At 38.2% G+C, this 12,376-nt stretch overlaps 1 protein-coding gene across 2 annotated transcripts in view; it reads left to right on the top strand.

Annotated features, from left to right (window-relative positions):
• Positions 1 to 11,929, top strand: part of PIP4K2A (phosphatidylinositol-5-phosphate 4-kinase type 2 alpha) — a 107,424-nt gene extending 95,495 nt beyond the window's left edge. For both annotated transcript variants that reach the window (XM_084209505.1, XM_084209504.1), the window contains 4 exons: positions 2,991 to 3,104; positions 6,553 to 6,796; positions 7,939 to 8,042; positions 9,673 to 11,929. In XM_084209505.1, the coding sequence (XP_084065631.1) occupies positions 2,991 to 3,104; positions 6,553 to 6,796; positions 7,939 to 8,042; positions 9,673 to 9,753 (543 nt within the window). In that variant the 3' untranslated portion in view covers positions 9,754 to 11,929. The remainder of the gene's footprint in view (positions 1 to 2,990; positions 3,105 to 6,552; positions 6,797 to 7,938; positions 8,043 to 9,672) is intronic.
• The last annotated feature ends 447 nt before the right edge of the window (positions 11,930 to 12,376 follow it).

The raw sequence follows: 12,376 nt of genomic DNA, 5'->3' as shown, positions 1-12,376 counted from the left end.
TCTTAAATTCACAAATCAATTTTAAGACAAATTTCTGTTAAAGTACTACTAGAAACACTTCTTCCAGTGGCTGTCATTAGTAACATGTGGGACTGCACCAGTATCCTAGGACTATTCAGCTTCAAATAAATAGGGAAAATAGTATTGCCTAGTACAGACAAAAAAAAAGAGGGGTTTTCTAGTAACACCTAGAAAAAAGGAAAAGAATGAGCTGGGGGATATCATGCAAATAATGTTGTGAGGGCAACCACTGGCACAGAGCTTTTTAGCTTCAGTTGCTTAGATGGGACCCAGTGTTTTTACTTTGTCCTTTTCCTTCACTTGCTTCAGAACTGGATTTTAACTTACATGGTTCTACACTTGCCAGGTCTTTAAAACTATTGGTATTTGGGTGAAAAACGATTACCTCAGAAAAATGTTGTCAGAGGGATGGATGATCATGATCTGGGGGAACCTGCATACAAGGCAGTGAAGAGTCTGGCTTTTTGGGAGTGCTGACTCACTGCCCAGAACGTCCTTGGCAGTGCCCCTTGGGTCTTGTGATGACAGGCAAGAGCTGCAGCAGTGTCAGCTTTGCTAGCTCACTTCTATTAAAAATAGGTTAGAGACAAGGTTAAAGTGAACTATGGCACTTGCACAACTGGCTTACCAGCCCTAGCATCTTCCAAAGAAGACGCTGCTTGTAATTTTAGTTTATTTTTACCACCGTAGGACTGTCCTCAGTGGCGAGGCAGCTTCCCCTCACAGCCCCGCCGGTGTGGCTGGGGCTGTGCTCTGCGGGAAGCCTGCGGCAGAGCCTAGAGGCAAACAAGCATCTCAGCATCTTAACCACAAGCACATCCTCCCTCTGTGCTCACCCTCCAGCTTTAAACAGCGCTAGTGGGGGGGTGGGTGTCTGTGTTAATAGGTTTGTTTCACTTTAACCTCTGCCTAATTTAATCAATTACTAGGATATACTAGGTGGAAAAATAATCTGGGGAATTTTTTTAAGTGATTTTGGGCTAAAAATAAAGGAAGCTTGGTTTCCTGCATTCTTTTCATTATTGCTTCATCTTAAATTATTTCATCCAAATCTCCTCTCCATTCTTAAGCATCCCACGCACTGGATTCCATCCTCCAGTGTTGGCAATATCCCTGGATCCTCAGTCCCGCCTCTGCCGAATTAGCCCTGTCCATGGGACACCCTGCTCAATTGAGTATGGTAATCTCTACAGCTGTTAGCCTGAAATGCTTATCTGATGTTACCCCTGCTCCTTTTTGTCCTAAACCTCTTACTGAGTAGGCCAGAAAGAAAATCAATGCATACTGTGCAGTCATATTGTGGGAAACAATTCATTGTGAGCTTCAGAAAGCGTCCAGCATTGTTTTTGAGTAAAGCAGGAGAGCGCTGCTGAATGACTCTGGAACAGATGAATGGTTCTAGCTCCATCTCAGCAGCTTGGGTGTTTGTTTTGTTGGGTTTTTTTAAATATAAATAGAGGATCACTATTAGAGGGTATTTTAATGTATCAGAATGTTCTAGATTCTAGACAATAATAATTCAGAGCAACCAGACTAGAACCTTTTTTTTTTTTTCAAACCCCATAGGTATTGGGATACCATGCATTTAATAATGGATTTGTAACTATTACAATGTTACTAATTTCTCAAGTGTTTTTGAGCGGCTATTGGAAGAAAAGGATCACTTTTCTAAACAAAAGTAGCATTGTGGGATCTCAAGCAATTCACAAATTCCAGGTCCAAAAAATGAATTTGGACAGCTGGGGAACTGAGTATTTTGGCCACCTCAGTGCACACAGCTCAACAGCAAAAAGAACTTTGTGAAGATCTATAAGGGCCTCTCGGAGTCTGCTGTGGTGCTCACATTTTAATGCTGTGCTTTCCAAGATATACCTGTTGGAGCAGAGGAAAGAAGCTCTCAGGTTCTTTTCCTTGCTGTGTCATAGGAAGAAAATAAACTTCAAGAAAAATACCATCTGCAGTAAGATCATAAGCAATGTCTGACTAGTTAAACTTATGGAGGACATTCCTGTAGACTGATATTAGCTGCCTTTTATTCCTAGCAGAAGGACTTTCAGATTAAGGGGAAATTCTTTTATTCAGGGTACTCACTAGTTCTTGGCCACTGGCAGCTCATAGGAATTGCAGCACTGGTTGTTCTGTAACATTTTCTTTGTAAAGGAAACCTGTTCTTCCATACTGCTATTGAAAGGTGGGGCAGGGAGAAAGGCTTGTTCGTTGCTCTTAATGGGCCAATTTTTTCAAAGCTCTGATTGCAGGAGTTATTACTTCTAACTTGCTTGACCAAATGTCCTGAAGGAACTGCTCTTTTGTTTGTCAGTTTGCTGGGACTTTTTTAATAAACTTCCAGTCACTGTCCATTAAAAACAGAGCCCATTTGAGGCGTTGCAAAACACTTCATGAGGGAGTTGAAGATGAAGGTAATCAAGTTGCTCCAACATCAAGAATATTTAATTGCATATTGAAGAGGCGGTGGTCTTCTCTGGCGTTTGCTGCTTTTAAGAAGAATTTCATAATTCAATATTCATGTGATGCTTTCCAATGATTATTTGGTATTAGGCACTTGTGAATATTCACAGTAGTTGTGGAAAATGCAATCCTGTCTAACTTCCTCTGTAAGACCTGATGCAGGCCCTTTGTTATGAGGGATAGATTGTTTTAACTTCACTTACTGCCAGTTGCTTTGACAAATGACATCTTGGAAGAAGCTCGATGCAAATCAGTGTTCAATGCAAATCTGGCATTGAGTGGAGATTTTGTCCTAGCTGCATTTTCTGCCCAGTTAACACATACCTTCCAGGCCATTCCAGGAGGGGTACATGAGCAAGGAATTCTATGGGTGCAGTTATGGAGAACTGTGTGCCGTGGAGGAGAGGCACCTGGGGGGTGCCTCCTCAGGCACAGAGCCAGCAGCTTCACCACACTCCTTTTTACAGTCCTGCTCTTACAGGAATTTTGGTTTGTTTTAGGCCAAAGAGCTGCCGACGTTCAAAGACAATGATTTTATTAATGATGGCCAAAAGATTCATATTGATGAGAATAACAAAAAGATGTTCCTTGAGAAACTCAAAAAGGATGTTGAGGTAAGAATGTGCCTGTTCAGTTTCACGTGATTAAAATGTGTGGCAAATTATGGATATCCCAGGAAATCATACCTGTAATTCATTAATAAAAGCTCTTGTTTATAAAACTGTAAACACTGACTGATTTAAATGAAACACAATTTAAACTTTCAGGAGTTGATCACTGCTTTGCTGATGTGATAAATGGCTTGCTGCCATAGCTGGTTGCCATACATTGTTCCTGCCTTGATGATGTGATGTTAAAATGATGGTACTGCTTAGTACTTAAATGGTTTACAAGCCTAGTGCTTCCAAATGCCCCCAAGAGAGAGGTGAGTATTGTTAGTTGTATTTTACAGGTGGAGGTCCACCAGAGCTAAGGCCACACAGACTGGAGTCCATAACAGAGGAGGGGCATCTGCCCTGCTCACAGCTGTGCATGCCTTTTTTGTTTCATATTAGTAATCCAGTTTTAAATCATTCTAAGTATCACAACAGTACAGTGCTTCAGTAATCTAAATACAGCAATTGGATTCTCATTATCTTAATGTAGTCTTTCATATAAATTTGTATTTTACTTGGTTGATATAGTAAATACTTGGAAAAAAAGTGTTAATGTATGAATTTATTGAAATATTTTCACTGATTTTGTTCAAATAATAAATATCAGACTAACTTGTTTGCACAACTTGCCTTTAGTTTGCATAATTCAAAATATTTTTCCTAAACACAGCGTTTTGCAGCTTTATACTCAAAAACTAAAATCTGTTTTCAAGTAAAAAGGCAGATTTGGAAAAGACTTGGTAGCAAAATGTGTCTGTGACTTAATAAGACTTTCAGCTATTTATATCAAAAGAGCTCTGTGAATTGACTTTCCAAATTCTTCAGATTTTATCTCATTAGTTGTACAAAACAAAATACTGTTACTTTAGAATTTACCCAATAATTTGCTTCTGAGGAAATATAATATCCTGTCATAGTAACAATGGGAAATTTATGGTGGTGACGACGATGAAAACATAAATACTTTGTGAAATATCAATGTGTGTTTATTTTATATTTAAAATATTGTGCTCTACTGATGTCACAGCTCTAGAGATAAGTTTATTTGGGTTAAAATTTTGTGCTCTTTTAACATATACTGCTGTTGCTGACTACTGCTTTTACAGCAAGTAGGTTGCAGATAATATCTTAAGTGTGTGGAAGGAATGTGGAAAATACTTTCTTACCCTGAGAAGTAGATTGTGTATGATCTATATCATTTACCAGACTGGGAATGTAATGGCAGATTCCAGATTATGACTTGAGAGGTTGGTTTTGTGGGTTTGAAGTTTATACAGAGAAATGTTTAATGTCCATGTAAACCACTAGTGTGAAGTGATCTGGCTCCTGATTTTGACAATGGCAAGCTATTCTTTAACCTTGCTTTTCTTCTGTTGGTTCTTTTTGCCCTTGTTAGATAATTGATAGACACACTTTGTAACCAGAGTGTAAAAGCTCACATTTCACTACAATGAAAGGAAATGCACAACGCTTAGTATATGATTATCTTATCAGACAGTATTTATAGTTAAACATATAATGGGGTACTATTCTCAGCTATATAGCTTTATAGCTGTTCTTGTTTTTCATTAAGCTTTGTTTCAGTATTTCTCTCCTAATCAAGTCTTGTGTCCCCTTCCTATGTTCAAACACAAGTTATTACTGCTGTTTTGATGTCCCCTTGTCTGTTTTCCCATCTCCTCATTCCACTGCAGTTGTCTCAAGAAAAACTACAAATTTTTTCCATTTATAGTAAGATTTTTTTCCTTGTGCTGATCTCCCTAAGTCTTTTTGTTGTTAGCAGCAGCACTTTTTTTTTCCAAGAGCCATTCTCTTCTAATTTGTAGCTCACTGTTTTTTTCCCAAGAGTCCATTCTCTTTCATACTGTTCTTTATTATTATTGGTAGATTTTTTTTTCCCTGTATTTACCACGTAGTGAATAATATGCCTGGAGTTCTTCCACCCCATTGCCTTTGGCCAGTCTAGTTTGTTTGTATTGTATATTGTTGTGCATCATCTCTTCGAACTTAGATCTCTTCCAGTCTTGTGAGAATCTATTGTTTTATTATATTGATATAAATTATATCTTTTAAAAAAAGTTTCTCCTTCTTCTTCTTAAAACCTCCTCTCAATCTCACAATATTTCTTCTAGCACTTGAATTTACAGTTATCTCCAGCTCATCTTTTTTTTCAGAAACAGATTTTGACAAACTGGAGTTTCTCATTACCTAGTATTTTATCTTTTTCATCCCCATCGCTCTCTCTGTGCCAAAGTCTAGCTCGAATGCTTTCTTTCCTGGTCTGCTCTAACTTCCTTTTTATAATCACTTAGAGTTTATAAAAACTGAAGCCATTTTTATTTTCAGCCGCTTTCTCTGCATACCACGAGCATGGCCTTCACAAGTTTGGAATCGCAGTACTGCTTCTAAACTGCAGTACAGCTCTGTCCTGCCTATCCTTTGCCCCCTTGAGCTGTTTACCCCATTTTCCTGCTTTTATACCTTCCTTATTTCCATCCTCTTTCTGCCTTATGCTGTTCTCCTCAACTGAAATAACTCTTTATTTGTACATTGAGTGTATTTATCTTTCAATTTCCTAAAATCTCCCATCCTTATTCTTTATTCAAAACTGCCCTTTCATTCACATACATGTTTTGCTTTTGTGATGTAAATCACGATGAGCCTGTCACTGTGAAGAGAATGCAGCATCATTTCATGTCTTCAGGGTGTGAAACTTCACAGCTTTCCACTGCAAGAATATTTGAACATTTTTCATGATTCTTTAATAAGATTTAAAAGGGATTGAGAGGGTGGGTTCCGCACCAGATCATAGCATGCTCTACACCTGGTAGCACAGAGGCTGCTCTGGACACTGAGCAGTGACAGAGCAGTCCCCACCCAACTGCTGTGTGTGGTTTTGGGCACCACAACATAAGGAAGCTGTCCAAGGAGGGCAGAGAGGATGGTGCCACAACACCAAGCCTGACAGGGTTCAAGAAGCATTTGGTCAATATTCTCAGGCACATGGTGTGACTCTTGGGGATGTTTCTGTACAGCAGGGCCAAGAGTTGCACTTGATGGTCCTTGGGGTCACTTCCAACCCAGGCTGTTCTATGAATCTAATTTAACTGAAGCACGAGTCAGGAGTAACAGCTGTTGGCTTGCAGGCACACTGGTCTTCACTACTCACAGATTTTTTTTTCCCCTGAGGCTTTTGGAACAGTGGACTACAGAATAAGTTTGAAGTAATTTGTGTGCTGCTAATACATTTTAGTAAAATCAGGTATCTCTTTCCAGCTTTATCACTTAATCTTCCCTTTGCTCTCTCTCAGAATTGCCTTAGAAGTTTTTCTCAATTGGTGGTACCTTTTTGTAAGTGGAGCTTATGTTTTTCAGCAATATTGATAGACTGCTTATCACTTTCTAGTTCCTTGCTCAGTTAAAACTCATGGACTACAGCTTGCTGGTTGGAATTCATGATGTTGAAAGAGCTGAACAGGAAGAAATAGAGTGTGAAGAGAATGATGGAGAAGAGGAAGGTGAAAGTGATGGGACCCACCCTATTGGAACCCCTCCAGACAGTCCAGGAAATACGCTGAACAGCTCGCTGCCTTTGGCTCCAGGGGAATTTGATCCAGCTATTGATGTTTATGGAATAAAATCCCATGAAAGTAAGCAGTAAGAAATATCTTTCTGTTAAGGTGGTTTGATCCTTGCATCAGAATTCTAAAGTCCTCGCAACCATGTAAAGGCCAATGTAAACTGAAAAACAAGTTCACTCTGTGGAAAAGGAAATTTACTCTTAGGTGGCAGCAGAAAGAAGATTTCTATCATGCTTAGCTATTCTGGTTCACCAGTTCTTCAGCAGTTAATTCATGGGGTTTTCAGCCCTTTCAGAAAGTCTAGTAAATATAATTGGTCTTTTCTGGCAGATAACACTGTTAAACACAGTCTGAAAAAAAATGAGAAAAGCAGTGTTCCAAGTTATGTTTCATTTTTTTGGTTGCTTTTTGAAAATTTGTGAAGTCATACCCAATTTCTGTGTTGCAGCTAAGAAAGTCATCATAAGGAGTGTGTAAGAAGCCTGAAACTGAGTTTAATGTTAGTGTGTAAAATTAAGTACAACTGGGTACCTGTGGCTGTTCAATGCAGGAAAGTTACCTTTTCTTTTTGTTTATAAGCATTGACACGGATAAATGCATGGTTTTATTCATAAAAAAAATATGATCTTAAGCTGCACCAGGGGAAGTTTAGGTTAGATGTCAGGAAAACATTCTTCACTGAAAGCGTGATTGGGCACTGGAATCATCTGCCCAGTGTAATCACCTGACATGGTGGAGTCACCATCCCTGGATGTGTTTAAAAAGAGACTGGATGTGGCACTCAGTGCCTTGTTTTAGTTGATGAGGAGGTGTTAGGTCATAGGTTGGATTTGATGATCTCAAAGGTCTTTTCCAACCTAGTTTATTCTGTAATTCTCTTTGTTGACACAGAAGCATTACTTTTCATATAAAACTTCATCATTTTTCCACAAAGATGAAATCAACATTACCTTAACTGAGCAATAATTTCTATTTCTGTATGCTAGTTTTTTATTTTACACTCATTTAGGGCATTTTGCATTATATACGAGTGCAGTTAAACTCTTAATTAAGGACAACTTGAGCTTGTGCTTTTTACACATCTTGATTATGACTGACATTGACCTGTCTTAGCTGCTGATTGAGTCGTACCAAGTCTCCTTTGTTAGAAGGAGAACTCATTGATAAGATGTTTCAGAAATCCTTCTTACTGCCCTGTTTGCTGTTGGCAGATGCTCCCAGGAAGGAGGTGTACTTCATGGCCATTATTGACATTCTTACTCATTATGATGCAAAAAAGAAAGCTGCCCATGCTGCTAAGACGGTAAAGCATGGGGTAAGTATCTGGGTTGGTTTCTTCCCCTGACTCGTTTATATTCCTGCATTTTTGTTTAGTCCTTGATAGAGGACAGTTCAGTAAAGCTTGGGAAAGGGCAAATAAATCCTACATTACATACTGAGAGTGGAACTCCTTTTTTGGCTGTGTGCACAGCTTTCTCACCCACAGAGAACTCTAGTGAGATGCTTTTTAAGACTTTGTTCTAAATTTGTGAGATGAACCTTATTCTTGCAAACAGAGCTGTTCACCACTCTATGAAAGCAGTCATGAATCTAATTTCAGATGCAGGGCCAATGAAATGATGGTTTCATTGTTTGGTACAGCCTGCTGAAAGTTACTTCTTCAGCATCTTACGTAGCTCACTCTAGAAGACTTCTTTAGAAAAAAAAGTACAATTTACAAAATCAGGCATAAAAATATCATTTACTTATTAAATATTCAGAGGCTGTTCAGTGAAGGCTTCTGCTTGACTGCCATTATTTAATATTGACTGAAATTACTGCTTAGCAGCAGACACCAAAGAACCGTGGTGAAACAGCCCAGTCTTCCAGATTTATGATTTATGTCTACTATTATCACTCCTGTGGTGATTTAACATTCAGATTTCATAAAGTTCTTAAAAAGAGCATATTCATTCATGAGGCTTAAATCCCTCCTGTGTCTAAGTGTCTAAAGGGTCAGGGCATTGTGAGAAAATTTAGGCAAAGGGCTCTGGGCTTTTTAGTTACAGTAGAGAATGATATGACCTGCAAAGGCCTGTAGGAGGTATTTTTTTCTCTCTCTAAAGCAATGCTCTCATTACTCTCTGCTTTCTGGGCAGCTGAAAGTTGATGCAGACCATATGCAGCCATTATCTGGCAATTATTACTGAACTTTGAAAGTAGCAGACTTTAAAAACTCACACTTCTGGCTTAAATAACAGATAGAAATATGTTGTGAGTAACAGCTATGATTATTGAAGCTGATTGTGATTGGAACTTATTGCAGAACATTACTTTCATACATTCATTTTGTTTATTTTTCTGTCTCCATCCTGAGCCACATGACACTGAAGTTCATTCATTAATTGCATGCATGCAACTTGCCTCTTTTCTAAAACAGGAAAAATATAAATAATGAGTCCAGATTTAAATGCATAAACATTGAGAAAGTGTTACTGTTAGCATGTATTTCAAACCAGGCTATGTAGCATTCAGATAACAATACATGTTACACAAATGTTGACATGCCAGATGTAAGTATGGCCATTCAGCCTTCTCTGTATGAAGGCACTGCTGCTCTAGAGACCAGAATCTGATGGTGAGTCGGTGGGTAGCATGGCTAATGTGCTGTAAAAATTCATATTGAAGACTGAAGTACAATGAAAGTAAAGAGAAGCATGGAAAGTAAAAAGAAAATTTTTCAGAAATGTAAGATAGCTGTCACAGGGGTGAGTACTGATTATCAGTGTCCTCCTGTGAAGCCTAAAAAGGTACCAGTAAGATTCTGCTTGAGGCCCACAATTTGTGTTTCTAGTCTCTGGTTCTGAAAACTGCACGTGAAATTTATTGACATCCTCAATGAGAAAAGCATCAAATAAAACATTGGTTCTTCCTTCTTTCTTCTCTTGTCCCAATTCTCTGTTTAGGCTGGTGCAGAAATTTCAACTGTTAATCCAGAACAGTATTCAAAGCGCTTCTTGGACTTTATTGCCAACATCTTGACGTAACCTATCATGTTACATAGGACAGACACGAGACCTGGGGACAGCAGCAGTGGCTACAAGTGTAGGGAAAAAAAGGAACTCAGAGAAGCACTCATCTTACAGAAAGCAACCCCTTTGTTTACATCTGCTGGCAAAGATGACTGAAGTGGGGTGGAGTACTCGCTTTAACAGCTGCCTGATATTCCCAGCATAGTTCTAGCTATTTCTGACTCTTTTGTGTGTGCAAAAAAAAAAAAAATTTAAAATAATTTAAATAAATAGAACAGCTTACTCAGAGTGCACTGTGACAGTAATACTCTGATGCTACCAGCTGAAATGGAATCAATGAGCAAAGAGGCGTGGGGTGGGGGTGGGGAAGAGTAAATGCATGTTAAATCTACAATATTGATATCGAACTGTAAACTGTGGATCAGTTTATATTTTGAAAAAAGATACATGACAGTATTCTTCATGATGATGATGGTGATAATAATGAAGACCTTACTGCGAATGTTACACTTACACCCTGCACACTGGCACTCCTTAAAAACACAGCTGCAACAGCCCTTGGTGCCGGAGGCTTTTCCCATTTGGTTCCTAGCAGTTGGGTTTTTTCCTTTTCTTTCCTCCCTCTCTTTTTTGTCTTCTTTTTCAGCACATTGCATCAGGAAGTTCAGCCTCTCAGACATCTGAGAGCTGGCATCTCTTACCTTACAAAGAGCTAACATACTTCATGCTATGTGTACATTTTTGCTATAGTAACTTACGTTAAGGGAAAACTTTGCTTATTTCTCTTTGTTACCTGAAGTTTTCATTTGTTTTATATTCTTGCAATATAGGAACTAATAATGTTACAAGTGTAAAAGTAGCTTATCTGAAGAAGCGCATAGTTTTGGGCAATAGTAGCTCCATCTTCTACTCATCCTGAAAGATGTGCACACTGATAGAAATTCCATTCCCTTGTAATTTACTGGGAATTTGAAGTTTAAATGCTTATGTTGTACTGTTGAAATAGCAGTATTTTATTATAGATTATCCCTTGAAAAATGAACCCTGAATTTTACTGTTTACATTATTAGGAAAGCAGGGATATTTCTGAATTTCAGAGCCGTGTACAATATAAGACTTTTGAGTTTACATGTAAAGTTATTTTGCAGTACAAATGAAGTAATGTTTGTCATCTTCCAAGAGGTAATATGCAGTAGTGTACTAAAGTGAATGTCTCGCTCACCTCCATGATAGACTCTTTTACAATAAAATGTGAAAGGATATTTTGGAGGGATTTTTCCCAAGGTTGTCTTTCAGCATCAAAATTACCTGTCCTACCATTTACTCAATTTTGATTGTATAGTACATTGCCTGAAACTGTGCTGATCATGTTTAACTTGTTTAAAATTTCTAAACAACATTGTATTCCTTCTCCTCTTGTATTTTTCCCTGAAAGACTCCATGCTTGAAAGAGACAAATTTACATATGCTTAAAAGTTTATCTACTTATACACTGTGCTAAAGCTGTGCCTTTAAAATTTCTTTATTGAAATTGTTAGATTTTGTAGGCAACATAAGAGAAGTCAAACCTCCCTCTCATCATTTCTAACTGGGATCAGGAGTGCCAGCATGCCTTCTCCATAACCAGTGTCAGCGCTGCTCAGCCTGCAACTGTGCATAACCTGTGTTGTGCTTCACTTCAGAAGAGCCCCTACAACAGCAACCCCTTAATTACACTTCCAGTGGCCAAAGGCAATACTATCCCTGTTGCTGTGTACTAATTTTTCTTCCTTTCCCCAACCTTTCCCACAGGGATTTTTGTTACGTTTGATTTAGCGATGTCTGCAGCACTGTAATGTATGTGTATACTTTTGTATTGTATGTATTTAAATAAGTTGGTACTGTGGCTTGATTTTTTTTTTTTTTGGTCCTCTCCCTAAACACCCTGGTTGTCTATGTTCTCACCCAAGTTTCGTTTTCTGAAGCTTCTGAAGGTATGAGGCCACAGGGAGACCCTGGAGTAAAAATAAGGTACTCAGAGTACATATTTAATTGCGGCCAACGAGTGTACATTAGACCATCTTAGACATTTACAGCAAAGCATTCTTTTTGTCTGTGTAGCATTTTTGTCACTCACTCTTGTTGATAAACTGTTTATTTGGACAGGGCAAGGAAGACTCATTATTGTGTATGTTAGTGCTTAGATTACACTCCAAACATGAGCAAGGCTTTATAAAATAAAGCACTTTGATGACTCACTAGGTAAATCCTTTGTTCTTGTGTTTAACCTGTGATTTTGATTGCTTACAGATGAATTTTGGATGTTAAATGCCTGTATCACAAAGGAAAAAAAAGTAAGACAAAATTTAAACTTGAGATTTTTTCACTGGATTTTAACATGCTTCTTCTATGCTTACTTTAAGAGGCTTGAAACATTTAGCATCTGGGGTTTTGGGCTGAGACTGGCTCTGAGAGCAAATACTGAGGTTTGTAATTGGCAAATCTGTGGACTAAATCCTAGTATTAATAATAAAACAGCAAGATCATCCACGATAGTTAATTGATAGAAGGATTGGCAGAACTTTTTTAGCTGTGATCTTATACTAAACCAATAATCCTAAAAATATTTTGGAATAAGTCCAAACTTTCATGGAAAGGA

This window comes from Fringilla coelebs (genome assembly GCF_963513975.1).
Source record: "Fringilla coelebs genome assembly, chromosome: 1".
Lineage (NCBI taxonomy): Eukaryota > Metazoa > Chordata > Aves > Passeriformes > Fringillidae > Fringilla > Fringilla coelebs.
The sequence above is the reverse complement of the archived record's forward strand: the minus strand, read 5'-3'. Positions and strand labels throughout refer to the sequence as shown.